The 21482-nt window shown below is 36.6% G+C and overlaps 1 protein-coding gene across 1 annotated transcript; it reads left to right on the top strand.

The window, feature by feature from the left end:
• The first annotated feature begins 2945 nt into the window (after positions 1 to 2945).
• On the top strand, positions 2946 to 21466 carry LOC127525925 (uncharacterized). The gene is made up of 9 exons (XM_051919246.1): positions 2946 to 3077; positions 3169 to 3325; positions 11621 to 11697; positions 11881 to 11987; positions 12309 to 12402; positions 15817 to 15924; positions 18999 to 19105; positions 21280 to 21355; positions 21452 to 21466. The coding sequence occupies exons 1-9, from the start codon at positions 2946 to 2948 to the stop codon at positions 21464 to 21466; spliced, it is 873 nt and encodes a 290-aa protein (XP_051775206.1).
• The last annotated feature ends 16 nt before the right edge of the window (positions 21467 to 21482 follow it).

The following is a 21482-nucleotide window of genomic DNA, read 5'->3' on the forward strand; positions in this document are numbered from 1 at the left end:
TCTTGATGCACTGCATTTTAGTTGTAGACATTGTGATTGTTTGCATAAAAGTAATTTGCACTCTTTGCACCATTAACTGTTGTTATGCCCTCATTCGCCCTAGTTCATCTTCAATTATGACTAGCAGTGTCCTGGAAAATGGTCGAGGTACATGGCTGCAAGCACCTGGGGAATCACAGCCTTCCTCCATGGCAAACTTTAGGGCCAAGGATGTGGACTCATTTCCGAAAGTTCTCACCAAGTGCCATCATTGACATGTTCGAATGTTAAAGCCCAGATGTGAATTGATCATGTTCATGTTCTGTAGATAACTAGGCAACGATAACCAAAAAAAATCAGACTTACAGTTGTTCACATTCTTTAACTATAAAGAAGCTTATTTTGTTATTTATCAAAGATATTGCCTGCTGCTATTGGTATTTTAATGTATGCTTGTGCTTCAGTGGCCTAGCAAGAGAAAAATTGACCATGCACCTAACATGCAATCAAGGGACAAGAACTGAACAAACATTATAGGTTCACATTTAGTGCTAATCTGGTTCACGCCTGGTAAGTTTAGCACAGATGTTTTAAGTAGTAATGCGGAGTTGTCATTCCTGTCTCACAATGCCAGGTTCTGCTTAGAGTTTGTATGTTCTCTGTATATTTACAGATTGATTGGTTTCAGCGAGTGTCAGTGAGTTTACTCATTTATAAGTGTTGATCTCAGTTCTTTTATTACCATATTCCTGGCAAGAGCAACTCATCAGGCAATAAAAAATTTCAAAGCAGTATTTGGCACTTGAATCTGCATCACACATGCTGCCCTTTTTTTCATTTTCAGAGTATTTTTTTTATCATGTGTGTGCATGGCGTGCCATGGACTTTGTGACATGCAGGTCTAAGGCTTTTATTAAAAACAGAGTGCAGTGTCATTAGTTCAGTTTAGATTTATTGCTTTTTGTACAAAGTACAATGAAACTCTTTATATGCATGTGACTCCCGTGTGACTGTTGATCTGTAGGCGATATAAAACAACATCACAGGATGTGACAGAAGAAAAATAGGTACTGTTTAGGTAAAAATGATCATATCATTTGAACACACATCTGTCTGTTGTTACAAGCCATGGCAGAACATAACAACTCTAACCACAATAATAATAAGTTTTATTTATGTAGCACATTTCATACACTCAAGGACACTTTACAATTCAACACAAACACATTAACAAGACAGTAGAAGTTACATACAAGAAAAAAAAAGAAAAATATTCAATGAAATGATGTGTTTTTAACAGGAGTTTGAAATGAATAATAGATTTTTCCTCGTGAAGACTGAGACGAAGAGCATTCAAAATTTTAGAGGTCATCATACTGAAAGCTCTGGAACCCATAGTTACTAACCTGTATTTAGGTACAGTGAATAAGTTAGCATCCGATGATCTTAATGCATGGGCAGGAGTGTGAGGAAGCAGTAGCTCAGACAGATAATGAGGGGCTAAACCATGAAGGGCTTTAAAGGTGAGAAGAATAATTTTATATTTGATTCTTGAAGAAACTAGTAACCAATGCAAATCATAGAGGACAGGAGTGATATGAGCAGATTTTTTAGTGTGTGTAAGTAAATGAGCAGCAGAATTCTGAACATATTGTAGTCTATTGATATATTTAGTCAGGAGGCCATAAAACAATGCATTGCAATAGTCCAGACGGTTAGTGATGAAAGTGTGAATGAGTGTTTCAGTATCTTTCACACTGAGAAAAGAATGCAGATGAGCAATGTTGTGAAGCTTAAAAAAATGCTGTCTGTACTACTGAGCTAATGTGTGATTGGAAGGTAAGGAGCTGATCAAAGATGACACCCAAATTATGGACTGATACTGAGGGTTCAACCAGGATCCCATCGACATCAATTTTTAGCCCAAGAAGGGTAGAGAGGACAGATTTGTTACCAACCAATAGGATTTCTGTTTTATCAAGATCAAGTTATAAAAAAATTATCTTCCATCCAACGATTGATTTCCCAAATGCAATCAATCAGTGCAACTAGTGAAGATGTTTCAGTTGCATCAACATCTATATAAAGTTGTGTGTCATCGGCATAGGAGTCATTCAATAGAATTGTACAAGAAAAAGTGGGCTTATAAACAGAATATAGCTTGATGAAGTGTGGAGGACATTGTCATAACTGCACCCATAATGGCTGCTGTGAGCAGATAAGCGAGCAGGAGACATACCTCGAGAAAATAGTACCTAAAATCTGTAATAAAATGTATTATTTTCAGTTTACTTTTGTTGTCACAAGCATACTTCAGAAACACGGAAGGCACTTTTGAATGGAAACCTTTGCTATTTCTAAGTAGTCATATTTAGTAAAATTTAAGGCTTTCCTTCACAATGGGTCCGGTAACCATTATCTCCATTATATAACGCAAGAGCACGCTCCTTATTTTTTAAAACAAATAAATTATGCTTCACTTTAGAATGTGGTTTCATGTGGCTAATTAATATAATACCATGATTGTGAAGAAATAACTTCAAAAGCACCAAACGTATTCTTGAAGCAATTAGTTAATCAAAGGTTTTTGTTGCTTTACAGAGTACAATGAAGTAACTGGCTTTAGTAGATTCATTTTATCTGCTTTGAATATTGTTATGACTTATTTGTTTTATTTATTATTATTACATTATTTTTACAGTATGGCCACTATGGCTTCTTGGAATCTTGTACTGGAATAAGTGGATTTAAGAAATGAATGAATAAATGAATGAAAGGATTTTGCTATACTGATCAATATGTATATTTGACACAATGTGTCACAATGTATATTCTTCTCAAAACTGTGAATAAATGTATATAATAACTGCGTAAAAATCAAGATTTTATGCTTGAAATATTTAGTAATACTACTTCTTCTATAGTCACTTTTCTGCTGTTTTGACCGTGGACCATATATTTTAATGATGGATCTGGAAGTTCAACATGAATTCATATCAGTTTCTATTCATTTTGCTACAGAATCCACTTGTACAGTTGCAGCTCCTGTGGATGTCCTTCTGACAAGCAACCCATATTGTAAAGTCAAAAAGAGACATGTGAGTAACTAATGGAGACTGTACCAGTCCGCAAACTTTATATGATGAAGTTTTCCTGATTTTCTGTCTGTCCTGCTTATGATTCTTACAGTGTGTGAGTAAGGAGGGACCAGGTGAGCTCTCTTGGACTCGTCAGCAGCCTCGGTTGTGTAAGCAGGCATGGGTCTCAGGAGAAACAGAGCAGACTGGAGGGACTTCTCTTACTCTTGGAGAGCAGGCAGATAATATCAAGGAGACTACTGCACAAGGTAAGCTTCACTTGCAGAGGTCCCATAAATGGGGTAGAAAATTGCAAAAAAAACGTATTGGAAGCATAATAATGCAGCTGGTTTTGGCTCCAGACAATTTGCAGCTTATTCTAGTATCCTTTTTTTGTGATGCATACAATATCAACTTCATATAAGGATCCCCCTAGGAATCCAGCATAGCCATGGACAAGTCAACTGACTATTACAGTAATATTAGCAGTTGGATGTTGAGAAATCTCCTGTAACTCAGTAACAGCAAAGTGGAACTGTTTGTGCTGGCTTGCCACAACAACAAAGAAAATCATGCATGAACTTGGCCTCCAATAGTTTTGCTTATTTAAATGAATGAACACATTGCAAACAGTTTAAATGCTTAAATGCAGTCCTGTGCATAGAGTCCTGATTATTACATTATCTTCAAAACTCTGCTACCAACTAACATAGCTCTTAATTCCAACATCTCAGACTTTCTGTCACCATTACAAATACCAAAAAAATCGGCAAGATGCCACAGGTCCTCTGAGGAGCGCATTCTTAAAGGCCATGGCTTGCAATCCCTGGTGAAGGCTCATTTAGCTTTGTCACTCCTACTCTTTACTAACCTCCCTTAGTTGGTTGGTAAGACTCTGTAAGTTATCAGTGCTGTTGACCAGCAAAATTTGACAAAGCATTTTTTGCAGCAAAAATGCTGTTTGCTGGTGATTTGTTTTGCCAAATATTTTCCTGGAAATTTGCCACATGGCCGTCTTAGACAGTCTTTTTTTCCCAGTGCCCCATGATTCTTGCAAGGCCAGCGTGACATCACAGAGCTGTAGCACCCAACATTTAAAGGGACAGCCGCCCCCCCAATTGTATAACATTTAACCTAGTAGTGGGGTAAAAATTAGTGCAAAACTTGCAAATATGTTCAAACACAATATGTGCAACCCATTGCCTTTAAACAGTATGGTATCCAAAGTCAAAGTTGAATTACCATATATACTCACGTTTAAGTTCTCTCACAGATAAGTCAGGGCTTGATTTTACTGTACAATTTCCAGTATTTTATAATGTTGGTTGTATAAATCGAATGCGAAAAGCCATGCTAAGAGATTATGATATGCTAACGCCCACCTGAGAGAGAGAGTGACCACGGCGCACACGGCCTTTTTTTCTATGTATTGTGCCTACATGACCACATGGTAATACCTGAACTATTCTGAAGCGATGTTTGCACTGTTTTGTGTTTTTTGTATCTCACACTCTCATACACCTTTATCGTAAGAGCATCCCTTATCTACAATGGAGTGTTCAATCAGAAGAAAACATGAAGCTGGTTTTAAATTAAAAGTCGTTGAAGTGGCGAAAAAAATTGGTAACTGCACTGCTTCAACAAAATTCGATGTGTCTGAGAAACTGGTGCGAGATTGGAAGAAGCAAGAAGATGTAAAAAAAAAATTAAGTGTCGTATTTTTGAATAGGCGTATAAGTCGGGGTCTGATTTTATGATTGATTTTTTTGGGTTTCAAGACCCGGCTTATACGCGAGTATATACGGTATATTACTGTGCAACATGAAGCATATTTTATTAATTTTTAAAAATAACTAGCCTACTTCTGTATTTAATAATGGACATTAAGGATACCAGGCTCCCATATACTGTATTAATCCGCATCTTGAGATTTTAAAAGGAGACCAGGTATGTGTTTCACTTCACTGCTTCTCTTCCTCTCTGGCATCCTTTCAGCCCCAAGGGTATGAAGTCATCACCAAGTGTCATTATTGGCATTGAATGATGATGCCCAGATGTGAATTACTGTTTCTGTTCTGTAGGCAACCAGACAATAATAACCAAAAAAAAAGTCACAGTTAATGATCGCATGAAATTCTTTCACTATATGGAAGCTTATTTCTCTATTTTGAAAAGGTGTTGCCTGCTACCACTGGTAATAATGTCTGTGTGTACTTCAGTGAGAGTTAATATTGAGCATGTAGGTGCTGCAATCAAGTGACAAGAACTGAACGGACATTATAGACATCCATCCATCTGTCTTTCTAACCCTGCAGCTGCAAACAGACAAGCGAGAGAGACATGTTATCCTTACCTTGACAAAAACTCTCACATATACTTTGAATAAAACTAGGGGGCTTTGCCCCCTGCTCACTTTGCTCACCCCCCCCCCCCCCCCAGGGGGCACGCTATGCGCCAGCCACTTTGTGTCTCTGATGCTCGTGTTCTGAAGAGGGGGGCTGAACACACGCTAAGGATATGCGGTCGGATCAACTGTTGGCTTGCTGCTGCCATGCTGCGTGATCTGCATGTCAGTCAGCGCTTCGAACATTTAAAAGCCTGTACAGCAGCTGTCCTTTTGTCTCACTGCCTTGTCTCGCGGGATGTTAAAGTGTCTCCGAGAAAATCACGTCTCATCTCCTTCCAAGATTTTTTTTCATAATAGAGAGATGTGTTTTTTCCAGTTTACTTTTTCATAAGCATACCTCAGAAACATGGAAGGCACATTTTCTTAAACCAAAACCTTTGCTTCTTCAAATTGGAAATATTTGGTAAGTTTTAAGGCTATTTCTTTGGAATAGTAATCCAATACGCATTTGCTCAATTATAAAATGCCAGTGTGGGCTAGCTATTTTTTAAACTTTATAAAGTTTGCTTCACATTTATATGGCAAATAAAAATGCTATGATTGCAAAGAAATAACTTTGACTTAAAGAACACCTTTTTCTTTAAAGAACCATGTAACACATGCTCTCACTTCATCAGTTTTACAGGAATGCATCCATAGTGACACAACATTGAAAAAAACAAAACAGTAAATATCTGAAACATAAAAAAATTAAACATTTCAAACTTAGCCATAAAGAAAGGCAATTATCACCTTATGTCACAGTCATAAATTTATCTATTTTTCATTTGAACAGCCATAGTGTTGAACTCTCTACTGATGCTCATTCAGTTTGAACATTCTAATGAACCATGAACACCTAATTCTGCTTTGCTGTGTCGGAAATTTCCATTCATGCTTCCATTTATTATCTACACCTGCTTTGTCCCTTTCAATGTCACAGGGGCTGGGGCTTGTCACAGTTCTAGACTTTTCGCTCACCCATCAGAGGTCACACTCATTGAACAAACCCACACTTACTCACATTGGTCCACATTAATGTTGCAAATTAATCTGATATACATGTTTTTAGGATGTGAAGAGAAAATTTGAGTACCTGGACAAAAACCACAAGACACAAGGAAAGTGGGCAAACTCTGCAACGAGAACAACCTGAAAGAGGGTTCAAACAAGGACCTCTTTCACTATGCTGCATTTTGAGCCTGGCTTCCACAATTGCAGTGTTACATAATACATTATATAAACTCAATTCTGTGCTTAAAAAGCTAGTTGCTCAATTAATTTTGAACTTAACATCTAAATATTGTCTTTCACATTTTATTATGATTAATATGATCACTGTATGAATACATACCATTTAATACAATAAAGTGTCTTGTAATTTTGTTTGCATCAAGAGGTTGTTTGTTATGATGAAAAATGATAATTAAAAAAGACTGACTCACTTTGTAATTCTGTTATTTGCTTTTTTAAGGGGTTGTCCCTCACTAGGAAATGCACTATATGACATTAAGATTGATTGATAGAGACATTCTTTCTAATCTATGTGTCAAGAGTAAGAAATACTCAACAGTATGTGCATTATTTGTTAAAAATACAAAGACGTACATTGTTGTCTTGTTAAACAGAAATGGATTTGTTCTCCACGTCTTCCATATTTATACATTATTACTGTATATGACTCAGTTTTCCCACTTGTTTCTTTAAATAATTAAGCAGCTAGTTAACAAAAGCTTTTAATTTAACAAAGACAGTAAGACCATAATATTTGCAATGTTGTGATGGTGTTATGGTATTTACGACGATGTTGTATATTGTGCTGTTTAATTGTGTTTACCTTCTTATGTGTATTGATGTAACATCGAGAGGAGTTCCTAGCAACTGCATTTCATGGAAATAAAGTTTAAGTTCATATGTGTTTAGAAAATTTAATTAAAATTGCCTTCATGTTCCCAAGAGTAAAGAATCTCAAATACTAGTGAGAGTTTTTTGTGATTGCAGAAACTTCTCTATTGAAAAGCCACAGGTAAAATGTTTTACCATTTTATTTTTAGATCAAAATCGGAATAATCCATACTGGGTGAAGTGTTGGGGTCTCCAGGGAGGTTCCCTTTAATTGCAATAATACAAATAAAAAAATGCAAAAGAAATTAACACAATTGTTCACTGATTGTTAACGATCACGGACGAGTTGTTCCTATGGGAAGTCAGTCTCTCACATTCGTGTCTACATTCTTCAGATTGGTCTTTTTCTTTTATGCCCAACGACCTGTCATCATCAGGTTTCAGAGGGCTGCTTCTTCAATCTAGGACTAGAAGTGGTAGAGAGGTTAGCACTGCTATTTGTCCCTCAGTTTATGCCATGAGCTGGGCCTTCTACATGATCCCATAGTGCGCTTGTGTGAGCAGCATTCGTTATTACAATAATACATAATAAATATTGATTAGAAAGTTAGAAATGTAATGGTGCTAAATAGGTAAATTTCTTGTATTTGTTTTTTGAAATTTTTAAAATAAAGCCACTATGCCACTGTAATAGACATTGTGCTAGAAATGTTTGACTGTAAAGCTTAAGGTTTTGATTTCAATCACACCATAGCTGCTTTGCCTCAGCTCCAATGATACAAATGTACTGTAAACAATTTGACCACTGTGATTTGTTAAGATGTTTTGAGTAAATTCATACTTTCATTCATTTTCTATCCTTACTTAGCACCTTTCTGCACGGTGATGCAGTGGTTAGTAGTGACACCTCACAGATCAATAATCCTGGGTTGGAATCTCATACCTGCTTGTTGTCTTTGTGGATTTTCTACTGTATACTCAGGTCTTTCTCCCACATCCCCAAAAATCTACCAATTAGGTGATTTATTGATTAGAAACTGGCCCTTTTCAGGACTGCTTTCCTCCCTTCTGTCCAATGCTGCTGAAAGAGGCCCCTGGCCCTCATGACCATTGATTGGATTAAGTGGATGTGAAAGTGTTATGCTGTTACTTAATGCTAAATTTGCTATGCTTTTAATGGTATGCTATTTGATGTAATTTAATGCTATGCTATGTTATTTAATTTTCTGGATTTTTCTGTTAGCTAAATCAATTCATGACCATAAATATAGAATGACGTGCAAAAAAGTATTCAATATCCTTGAATGTCATCATAATTTTCTGCATGACAAAAGATTTACACAATTTCAGAATTACTAGATGCTATGAACTCACTTCAGAGAGAGAAAACAGCAGGCCCTGATGGTAACCCTGCTGAATTTTATAAAAAATTCTCAAATAAGTTATCTCCCTTTTTATTAGCAACATTTACAGAAGCTAATGACAATACAATTGTACCTCAAACTTTTTTCTCATACAGACCAATCTCACTTCTGTATAACGATGTTAAGATACTCTCCAAAGTCCTTGCAAGTAGGATTGACAAAGTTCTTCCTTTGAGAATATCACAAGACCAAACTGGATTTATTAAAGGCAGAGAACGTAGCTTCCAATCTTTGTCACCTGTTTAACGTAATATATTCACCCACAAAGTATAACAGCCCGGAGATATTATTATTGTTGGACGCATTTGATATGGTTGAATGGAACGTTTTCACCAAATTGGAAAAATTTGGGTTTGGCCCGAACATATGTGCATGGATTAAACTGCTATACACCAGTCCAGAAGCTTCAGTTTGTACTAACTACATTATTTCAGACTACTTCAAACTAGAACATGATACTAGAAAAGGATGCCCCTTGTCACCACTGCTTTTCGCAATTGCCATAGAGCCACTGGCAGTTCACTGTCAAAATGCTTATGAGATAAAGGGGATTACCAGAGAAGGACTTGAACAAAAAATTTCTGTATATGCAGATGATATGATACTATATATATATCGGCTCCACAAAATACTGTGTCTGCAATCCTAACAGCACGAATTTCAAAAGATTTCCAGTCTCAGAATGAATTTGAATAAAAGTGTGCTCTTTCCAGTGAACTTTCCAGCACACAATATTAGATTGGACACCTTCCCTTTTATCATTGCAGATCAGTTTAAATACCTAGGGGTAAACATCACAAGTAAACATAAAGCACTTTATTAACAAAATTGATAAGCTTCTTTTTCAATTCAAAGCATTCCCATATACTGTACATTAACAAATATTTTTTAAGAAGTTATTCAATCATAACCTCATTTATTTGGAATTCAAAATATTCACAAATTCAAAGTAAACATAAAGGTCTTTATCAACAAAATTGTGCTGCCTGCTTGGAAAAATGTAAGCAAGACTTGCATAAATGGTCCACCCTTCATCTCACTATAGCTGGAAGAATTAACATTGTCAAGATAAATATCCTTCCTAAGCTTCTTTTTCTATTTCAAAACATTCCAATATACATCAACAAATTGTTTTTAAGAAGTTAGATTCAATGATAACCTCATTTATTTGGAATTCAAAACATCCATGCATCCAAAGGGCGAAACTACAAAGACCTAAGGCAGAAGGTGGCATGGCTCTACCTAACTTTCAGTTTTATTACTGGGCAGCAAATATACAAGCTATAAAAACCTGGACAGTGACACAAATAGATGAACACACACAGGCCTGGTCCTCAATAGAAATAAAATCCTGCAGCACTTTTTATATTCCTTGCATTGTACCCCACTAAATATGAGTTATCGTCAATATACAGTACTAATAACCCAATTGTTTTTCATTCACTCAGAATATGGAACCAATGTAGGAAGTACTTCAAAACAGAGAAGCTTTTATCTTATTTTCACCTCTGCATGATAACCACCTTTTTCCACCCTCTCAAATGTACACATTTTTTAATGTTTGGAAAACATCCAGGATTAAATCACTTAGAAATTTGTACATAGATAACATCTTTGCATCCTGTGAACAATCACTCTCCATTTTTAACTTTCCATCAACACAATTCTTCCACTACTTCCAAATTATTAACTTTGATAAACAAAATCTGCCCAATTTTCCTCACTTCCTACTTACTTCTATTCCGGAAGAAATATTGATCAGTCTTGAGGATTCAGATAGCATTTCTGTAATAAATAAAATCATTTTAATGCTCCTTCCTTTCAAAGATCTCAGAGCACAGTGGGAAAATTATCTCTTACTCAACATTTCAGAAAAGGAGTGAAAGGCAGCCATGCACATAATTCACTCAAGCTCCATATGCGCAAAGCATACAATTATTGAACTTAAAATCTTTTATCGAGCACATCTGTCTCATTTAAAATTGTCCAAAACGTTTCCAGGGCAAGATTCAACCTGTGAACGTTGCAACTGGGCTACAGCCTCACTGGGCCACATGTTTTGGGGATTTTTTCTCCTTTAGTTAAATATCTACAGAAAATGGTCTATTTTGACTTTGAAAATGTATTGTTACAGCACAAGAGTCAGTCAGTCATTGTCCAACCTGCTATATCCTAACACAGTGTCATGGGGGTCTGCTGGAGCCAATCCCAGCCAGCACAGGGCGGAAGGCAGGAACAAACCCTGGGCAGGGTGCCAGCCTACCGCAGAGCATACATACACCCACACACCAAGCACACACACTAGGGATAATTTAGGATCACCAATGCACCTAACCTGCATGTCTTTGGACTGTGGGAGGAAACTGGAACACCCGGAGGAAACCCACACAGACACGGGGAGAATACTTTTCCACACCACTGTAAGTTCAACTAGAAACACGTGGACCTCTGTTCCTCCTAAGAACAAGGCTCCAGTCCCAGTAGCTTATGAGTACAGTAGGTTGCAGTCACTGGATTCTGGGCCTGTCATTCTTCTTACTCTTATCACATAATTGGCTTCCGCAATTTGCTCCACATTCAGGAGATATCGCTGTTTTCCTTTCCCTCTTTTCCATGTCACCTTCTTGATCAGTTTGCCTATGCAGTTTGCTGTAACAAAGTCACAAACCCCAACAACCTAATCTATTGCGGTTACACATTATTTGCTTCACCAGTGTGCTATCATGTCATTCATTTTCAATTAAGGCTACGATCAAGGTTCTAGCTCTGATGGTTTGCAAGTAACTGCATGACAGACAGGCACAATCTCTTTAGCATTTTATATAAGTAGTTTGAGATCAGTTTGAGAATATTATTCCTAGTTATAATAAATTGATTAATACAAGTAGTTCTAAATAAATGTCTTCTAGAATGCAGTGTACAGGTGATGACCCCTTTGGAAGTGCTATCAGAATGCGGTGGCAACTCTGAAGGGAAACAACAGCAGGTATGAGCTGGAACAGGTGTTTTAAATAATATTTTTCAATATAGGATAAACAAGTTCATTATTAAAGTAATTAATTAGAATGTTTTCAATTGTCAATTACAATGAAATAGCCAGTGCAAAAATGGAAAGGTATGCAGAGTTGTACTATCCATTTATGAACATTACAGCATTGATATCTCTCAGGTTATTGAGGAGGAGTTATCTGAGCCCAAGAGGATTACTAACTACTGGCAAGACATGTGTGGAAGGTTGAAGAATGTTCTGCATCAGAAGGACAAACACATAGAGCGGTACTTTAATATTTCTAAATATATGCAAGCCTATGATACACATGATACGCATGCATTGTACGAGTCACACTCCCCCAAATACAATGTAAGCAGCGATTCAGTATATTAAAGTTAAGTTGTATGTTTGGCAGTCTGCAGGTTCACACAGCTAGATTGCCTTCTTTGTGGAATTTACTTGTTCTCTTTCTTCCTCCTTGAATTTTATCCCATATCACAAAGACACACTCTCAGCTGTGCAGCCCTTTATAATGAATAGGCAACTCATTAATTCCAATACAGCGAAACTGAAAAAAATGTACATTGTAATTTTTTTTTGTGCAGGCTTTATATTAAAAATGAAAGACTTGGAGCAAAACTGAGAAAGCAGGAATCGGAAATAAAACAGCTCCTAAAAGAAATTTCAAAATTTGCATCGGTAAGACCTAGTTGTTCATCCCATTGACTTTGTATATAGTGAACCTACAAATAAATAATAAAAAATGTAGACTGGTAAAACCTGTCACTGTTGATTACATCAATCTCAAATAATAAAATAAGAAATGATTGTAGAGGTTTTGGACCCAAATTAATGAATGCTCTGTGTTATATGAATTTTGGTTTGGAGTTATTCAGTTGATTTACTCAGCTCCTACAAATGACCCTTTTCTGGTGATTTTCAGTTTTGTACAAATAATCTGCAAATATGTTATGTGGAAGGTATAAAGAACGTTTATTAGTAATGGATATAGTGAAATCTATGAAAACACAAAAATCCTAATGCAACATAGTCGTACACCTGCGATATTATTCAAAACTGTATGCTTCATTTTTAAGGTGACTGGATTTTCAGTGTATATTATAATAGGATTTTTCTGTCTACTTTTACTTCTACTTCAGTACATCTTTAAATACAAATAGTTACTTTAATTCTGGTAAATTTTGATAAACTTACAGTATTTGCTACTTCAAGACTAAGGCTGGGCAAGTTAACACTTTATTATTGCGTTAAAGCATTAATTAATTAACACAGACAATTATTTTATCGCATGTTAATGCAATTTTTGTTATTATTTTGAAATCCTCAGTCTCGCTAGCGATTGATAGAGATCAGTGATCTTCTTGTTACAGCGCTTTTCAAAACATTTTTGCTAGAAGGAAAGTTAGCTTTGTTGATTTGACCTCGATTCCCTGCGCCGTGCATGAGTAGAAAAGAGCAAACAGCTTCTAAAATGGTAAGTGGAGGGATACCAAAGTGAATGCTCAATGCAAAATAATCCATGGATGACTTTTTTCATATTATCACTGAATCGGACTTGGATTTGTCGTACTCCGATTTTGATGCAAGTGACCTGGAGATGTAGATCGAAAATGAAAGTGAAGTACAGTACCAACATCAGCTGATCAGTCCCCAACTGATCATGGTGCTGAAAACGTTCGTGTGCCTGATGCACCTATGGCAGCTTTTGCCTGCAAGGACAGACCATATTGCATCTCACTGCAATTGCCACCCCCGTGCACCTGTCTCACAAAGACAGTCAGGCAGCCAGCCCACTGTGCAAACAGACGTTTTATGTTGATTTATGTGTGAAACATTTGCTTTGCGGTGGTGCAGTGGTAGCGCTGCTGCCTCGTGGTAAGGAGACCCGGATTCACTTCCCAGGTCCTCCCTGTGTGGAGTTTGCATGTTCTCCCTGTGTCTGCGTGGGTTTCCTCTGGGTGCTCCGGTTTCCTCCCAAAGTCCAGGTTAGATGTATTGGCGATCCCAAATTGTCCCTAGTGTGTCTGCTTGGTGTGTGTGTGTGTCCTGTGGTGGGTTGGTGCCCTGTGTTGGCTCCTGTGTTTGCTCCAGCAGACACCCGTGACCCTGCGTTAGGATATAGCGGGTTGGAGAATGACTGACTGAACTTTGCTTTGTGAGCTTTTCAGGAAACTGAGTTTTTTGGAAAAAATATTAGCCCTCAAAGAGTTGCTACTGAACCTAGACTGTTTATGCTGCTTGCTGCCTAATAAAATAAAATGTTTCTTCTGGTATCTGTTCAGGTAAAAAAGAAAACAGATTTAGAAATGTTAACCTGCTGTTGCTCGGAAGATGTTCCATAAAAACATTCCTGTGGGTATCTCTGGTAAATGTTTATATGACCTCGAATTGCAAGAAGGGTGATTTAGCTGTGTTTTGATGAAGGATTTCAAATAGTTAAAAAATATCTATCAGATAAATATTACATATATTCCGGCACTAGCATGACTCGCCATGCAAAAAATACTCCACGGTCCAAGTGTCTTCATTTTTTAAAGATTTTAGTGAAATTCAAAGCAAACAGGTCACACACAAAAATGGGAAAAAAGTTGATAATACACGCAAAAAAGAGGAACTTATGATATTCTGCTTAAATATCTAGTTGCATACAGTATATATATTTATATATATATATGATCGTTCATGTTTCTTTCTAGTTGTCTAACTTCAATCTATGGGCTATTCTCTCGCACAGAGTTAAGATTATGAACATTCCGAATCTTAATTTATAGAAAGTATGACTGAATCTTCCATTATCTACAGTATGTTAAGCTATGTTATATTCAAGTTCAAGCTAAGCAGACTAGAGAAAATGTACCATTAACATTTATTTAAAGGTTCTGGCTCTTACAGGTACAATTCCATGGTTTAAAATAATACTATGTCCAATTAAGGACAAATTACCCTTATAGCTGATAAAGTTCTGAAAGTGAAGGCTGACAATGTGAATGAAATTTCCTCAAAGGCCGTTCCACAGAAACCGCTGAACTTTGCGATCAAAAATATAGTATTGCATATTTTTATTTGTATTTTTTGTTTCATTGTCAATATGGAATTATTATTTTTATATATTTTTATGTATTTTTTATTATATTTGTGATTGTGTTCTGTGACTTTAAATGTGCCGCCATGTTCTGTGCTTTGTGGCTGGAGCCCCAGGAGGTGGGGCCACCCTGACTTCATTCCCGCGGGGTCCTCCTTCTGGCTTTATTTTGAGCCAAGAAGGAGAGATTCAGCAACAGAACACTGAAGTTATTTGGAGTTTTTGTGAGTAATATCATTTCTTTGTTATTGCTGATTCTTTGATCTTTAATCTCTATATATTGGATTCTGTTTTCTGGATTTGTATGCTGGGCCTTGTTTATCTTTTGGCAGCTACTTTTTTGTCTTTTGTATTTTTGATTTTTTTTTTGGAAAATCAACCCTCTCATTTATAATTTTCTTTTTGTCCTTGCTATTCACAAGGTGGGGATTTCGGTCATTCTCCTCTTGTAGGGTTTTGGATATATTTTTGGGCCAGCGATTCCTGACACAGACCAGTGAGCTGGGGTTAAGCCTGTTGGGGTGAGACTGTTTTCGGGCAGGTTAATAAGGCCTGGCTAGAGAAGCTTTTTGGAGACCTAACACCAATTTATGTTAAATTTGAGGCTCTATTCTATGACTCTGATTGTCTCTCTTCTGACCTCCAAAAAGCCTCCATTCTCCTTAGGGACCATATAATGATGCCCCAAAATGTGCTAAAAGAGGTGACTGTCTCTCATTGAACTCCCCATGACCATCTGAATGGCTCCACTTCTACTGATCTTTCATGCCATTTTTTAAGCACACCTCTTTATTGACCATTTTGGGACTGTTCAATGTTTCTAATCTTTTTTTTCTCCTACTAGATATCTAGAATTGGGACTACTTGTCTTGTGCTCTATTTAACTGGTGCATTTTGCTTTTTAACAGTGGCATTTTCTGTATGTAAAGATTTCTGTTGTAGATTGCAAAGGATAAAAGCATCTTCTAAATAAAAACATAAATATATTTTGATGAATTTCTTTTAAAAAGGAAAAGAGAGAGTTAGAAAGCAGATTACAGAGGATAATTGACCCAAAAGAATATTTGAAGACCACAGTTGAAGACTTGTTTAAAAATAACAATGAAGTAATAAAGGAGGTAAGAAGTCATTTGTATCATTCTATGTGTGAGTGTGCAGCAGTGCAAAACATTTCAGGGCTGTAATGTGAAGTCACGCAGGTCATGTCCAGCCCAAAAACGATATACTGGGGTCTTTAGATATTTCATTGAGCTCTCCTATGAATTCTAGCATGTATGAAGTATGTTTTTAAGATTCCAACATTTTTATGCTGTCTCATTAGGAAAACCATCAGCTTTCACACCAACTAACCTTTCTCACTGCGCCTAATTTTTGCATGCATGTACTGACTTCAGTAAATAAATCCTTAGCGGTTGTTTGTCCCTTTCACTGACTGCATAAAAGTCTTTCATTATTCCTTTTACAATGATCAGCAGCTGTGCTGTGTCACTAACATCACAACTCTCATCCAAGGGCAAGAAGAAAAAGTCATCATTTTCCACCATGCGTTTCAGCTGTAGTAGCAGATTTTCTGCAATTTCCTCAATTTCCTCAATCCGTCTTGTAGCCATTTGGCAATTTTGTGAGCTGATATAGAGCTGTTTTTACTGTTTGATTCTTTGCTGTATGAAGCTTTGTAAAAAGTACTCACTGTTTTTGCTGTTTAGCTAACAAGTCCTCTTCAGACCTCACCTTCTCCTCTTCAGATGTCTTTCCGAAATTTTTCAGGGTGCTTGTTCTCGATGTGATGGCTCAAGTTGTAGTCTTTAAATGCAGCAAGGTGCTATTTGCATACAAAACAGATTGCTTTACCACTGTGAAAAAATACTTAAGAGTCCATTATGTGTGGAATGATCTGTTTCCTGCATCAACTTTTCATTTTTTACCACTCATTTTTGTTATGTCTTTGCACAAAATGTAGATGTTATACAGAGCTTCCTTTATTCAATGTAACATGAACAATCACCCCTTTCTCTAATGCAATCCCTCGCAGTTTCCCATACAAATTTTGAGCTTTGTCTGCACGGTCACATTTAGCTGTGCCGCTGACTGACACAGCCAGGTAAGTACTGCTATCTGCACCATCCATGGGTCAGACAGAACTAGACCATGGGCCGTATTCGGCCTGCGGGCCATACAAAGCCTAGGTCTGCTGTATTGGCCTAAATTTTGTGTGCAACTGCCCATTTCACCTATATGAGGCTTTTGGTCATCCCATTCCAAAGCCATGGGCATTAATATGGAGTTGCCCCCAATTTGTAGCTTTAACAACTGTTCTGGTAGGGCTTTTCACAAAATTTTGCAGTTTGTCTGTAAGAATTTGTGCCCGTTCGGCCAAAAGAGCACCTGTGATGTCTGATACTGATGTTGAATGAGAAGACCTGGCTCACAATCAGTGTTCCAATTACTACACTACTACACTTGATCTTAGCCAAAAGGCTGTTCATCCCAATGGTGTTTAGTAAGGTTGAGGTCAGGGCTCTGTGCAGGCCACTTGTGTTCCTCCTTGTATTTTTGGACTTGGCTTTGTACACAGGGGTACAGTACTGAAGGAGCAGAAGTGGGCCTTCTCCAAACTGTTGCTACAAAGATGGGAGTGTACAACTGCCAAAAATGTCTTTTCCTGCTGTAGTATTAACAGTACCCTTCACTGGAACCATGGAGCCTAGCCCAAATCTGGAAAATAGCCATCGACCATTATCTCTCCTCCACTACACTTTACAGTGGGAACTATGCAGTTTGGAAGTGAGCATTCTCCTGGCATCTACCAGACTTTCAGACTTCCAAAAAGCGAAGCATGATCACTCCAGAGATCACATTTCCACTGCTCCAGAGTACAATGGTGACTTGCTTTAACCTACTTCAGCCATACTCCACTTCAGCTGACTTTTGGCATTGCACATAGTGATCTTAGGCTTATTTGCATCTGCTTGGTCGTGAAAATCCATTTCATGAAGGTCCTGATGCAAAGTTCTTGTGCTGATGTTACTTCCAGAACTCTTGTTGTGAGTGATGTGACAGAGGATAGGTGATTTTTACACACTGTGCATTTCAACACTTGGTTGTCCCACTCTGTGAGTTTGCATGGTCTGTATACTTTGTGGCTGAGCTGTTGTTTCTCCTAGAAGCTTCCATTTCACAACAGTTGACTAAGCAAATCTTGCAGAGTGGAAATTTCATGTACTAACTTGTTGCGAAGGTTGCATGTCAATGAGTTCTTCAGTGTGACCCAAATCTACTGCCAATGTTTGTCACTGGACATTTATTTCATGGTCATATGATTGATTACATGCACCTATTAACAAACAATGTGGTTGAAACATCTGAACTCAGTCATTTGAGGGGTGTCCACATTGTTTTGGCCATATAATGTACCTTTCTTGAGTGAGTGTTAAAGGAATTGTTTTTAAAGAGATCATTCATTTCAGGTTTTATTTGTGCTAACTACAAAATTTGAATTTGACTGATATAAGGGTGGATGTCTTAATAATAATAACAATACATTTATATGGTGCCGTATTCAAAACAATATTAAAGACTCATTTCTATTCACTTGCATTCCATGACCTTCAGTAATACTGATGGTTTCCTCTTTGTGATTATATTACATTACTTTTATTTTTATGTATATAACATTACTTCTATTTATAATGTATTTTTTTTTATGTTCATATATTTCATTTCTATTTGTTTTGTTAATTATTTTGTTTTTCTTTTATTCTATTATTGTAAAGCACTTTGGCCACAGCATTACTATGTTGTTTTAAATGTGCTATATAAATAAATTGACATTGACATTGACATTGTATTACATATTCATCAGTGTGTCCCATGGTGGAGAGATATCTGTTTAGACTAAACAAGTTCAGAAAATAGCACAACAGAACAATAAATTACTGAATTTAAAATTTTTAAAATACAAATTATATTAACTTTTAAGGTTTCTCTTCTGTTATTCCAAATCATAATATGAATTCTTGATCAAAGAAACATGTGGGGTGCATAGTAGAAATATGTTTAAGTAGGCAAAATTTGATCTTAAACACCAACAGCTGTATGTGTTTATAAAAATGATAGTCTACTGTAGATGGAGTTTATATTTTTCACAAAAATTGCTTTATCAAGACTGATTGTTCTTTTCTGAATATTCCAGATTGTAGAGCAGAAGCTATTTGAGCAGAGGCAGCATCTTGACCAAATAGAAATAAAGCACAGCTGCAAGTGTGCTGAAATAAAAAATATATTGGATCAGAAACACAGGTAGGTTACTTATCATCAGTTGTCCTGCCCAGTGATATTCTATGGACTATGAATATAGTTGATTACTATGTTGATTTAAGATGCTGTATATATCAGCAGCCTTAGCCAGACTTGAAGCTCGACCGTACAATAATTTACTGAAATTAACAGCAAAAGTAACGGAAGTAACGGTCGGTCAGGTGGAGACTCTTAAAGTATGAGAAAAACAGATTAAACCAGAATGAAACAAGAGGTTGTACTGCAGCCGGCCACTCTTTCAAACAGTGCTCAGTAGAATCAGTAAACTTGATTCTGTTTAGTCAGTGAGCCAGTAAGACAAGAACATGACCTCCTCATCTCTCCGTTAAAGAACAGTATGGGTGTAATGGCCCCAGTCAGCACTGAAATTGCACCAACAGAATTTCCCAAGACATTTTTATTTCAGGGTCACAACAAGAGCTTCAGACTCAACTCACGGAAAGTATCCGACAGAGACATACATTTCAAACTTATTCAAATGTATCTTTTCTCAGTAAATAAACATGTAAGTACATTCACTAACAAAAAATCTGCAGTCATTTTGCTTATTCTCATGATTCCTTGAACCTTATTCAAAATTCTTCACAAAAGGATTTTATTCAGTCATTGCGTTAAGTCTTGTGGAATTTAAAGCATTATATCTGTCTGTTGTCCTGCAGTGAACAAGAGGTGTTTCTTCCATACATCCGATTCAGTTATACAGAAGAACCATCATATCTTAAACTTTATTTTTAGAATTGGAAGTTTAGCAGTTTACCTGTATGAAAGTTGCAACAGTAAGGAAAATGCTAATAAAAACAAAAAAGATTGATTTGTAAATTGTATTCACCCTTTACTATATTGAAAATCCTACACCTACACATTATTTAATGTTTTACCTTGAAAATGTAATTGTTTTTTTCAGAATATGCACTCATGTCATATCTGATGACTGCAACATGCTCCAAAAAAGTTGGATGAGTCAAGTGTAACTTCACCATTTCTTTTAATAACACTCATTGAGAGTATGGACACTGAAGACACAAGTTGGTTTAGTTTAGCAAGTGAGGTTTTCCCCCCTCATCCATTATGTAGGTGTTCATCTGAGAAACTGTATGGGCCCTTTGTTGCCATGTTTTGCTCTTCATAATGTGCCACACATTCTCAGTCGGAGACTGGTCAGGACTATAGGCAGGCCAATTGAGCAACCACACACTTTCTACTTACGCAGCCATGTACTTTTAATCCGGACAGAACGTGGTTTGCCATTGTCCTGCTGGAAAATGCAGGTATGTCCCTGCATGGAAGCATATGTTTATACAGTACATATCTTTCTGCATTAATGGTGCCCTCACAGATTAGCAAGTTACCCAATGCCAAGGACGCTGACACATCCCCATACCAACACAGCATACACAACACAACTGGCTTTTTGACTTGATGCTGGTAACAGCTTAAGCGGTCCTTTACCTCTTTAGCCTGAAAAACACAACTGCTGTTTTTTTTTCTAAAAACTGTTTGAAATATTGACTCGTTGGACCATAAAATACGATTCCGCTGTGCTACTTTAAATTTTTTAGAAAATGTTGCAAGCATCAATTTCTGTGTAAATGTACATATTCAAAAATAATAGGTTTAACATGAAATACCTTGTCTAAATACTGCTTTTGATTGAATAAAAATTAAAGTTAATTTAAAAATCACTCCTTTTTTGTTTTTATTAGCATTTTCCATAGTCCCCCAACCCTTTTATAACCGGGCTTGTATAAACTGTATATAAATAAGACCCCAAAAAATCTTTTATTCATCACGCGGGATCATAGATATGGTGTAGAGTGGGGTCTTAATCTAAAATACTGCTAGGAATAGAATGAGAAGTGCATCAGTTTGGTAAAGAATGATACAGTACATTTAAAATTCAATTTAATATTTCAGAATAGACCAAAACTATAAAACAAGCTGTATATCCTACTTGCCAGAGGAATAAAAAGTACACATGTGGACTATTAAATAAGTATGTTTTGTTTGCAATGTTTGCATAAACCAAATTTGTAATAACAAAGGACTTCATAAGTCAACAATCATAACAAAGCAAGTCCAAAATGAAGTTTCATCATCCTCAAATTTGGATTTAGAGACGGAAATGTTTTTGTGATTTCCTTTCTTCTTGTTTACAGACATCATATTAAATTAATTCATGAGAAGGACAAGGACATAAAACAACTCCATAAAAAAATACTGAGGCACTCTTTGGTAAGATTCTTTTTTTTTTCCTTTTGCAAATAAATTAAATATTACCTCTGAATATTTTAGAATTTTTCAGAAGTTCTATTGCATTTCACACTTCAGTGGTCAGATTGTTAGTTATTTATTGTTTCTG

Source organism: Erpetoichthys calabaricus, chromosome 15 (genome assembly GCF_900747795.2).
Source record: "Erpetoichthys calabaricus chromosome 15, fErpCal1.3, whole genome shotgun sequence".
Taxonomy (NCBI): domain Eukaryota; kingdom Metazoa; phylum Chordata; class Cladistia; order Polypteriformes; family Polypteridae; genus Erpetoichthys; species Erpetoichthys calabaricus.

Excerpts from the sequence above, each read along its gene's own strand:
- LOC127525925 (XM_051919246.1), top strand. The coding sequence starts at position 2,946 with ATGGATCTGGAAGTTCAACATGAATTCATATCAGTTTCTATTCATTTT. Across the intron at positions 11,698-11,880 it reads CTGAAGGGAAACAACAGCAG|GTTATTGAGGAGGAGTTATC; the intron begins GTATGAGCTGGA and ends GATATCTCTCAG. Across the intron at positions 15,925-18,998 it reads ACAATGAAGTAATAAAGGAG|ATTGTAGAGCAGAAGCTATT; the intron begins GTAAGAAGTCAT and ends TGAATATTCCAG.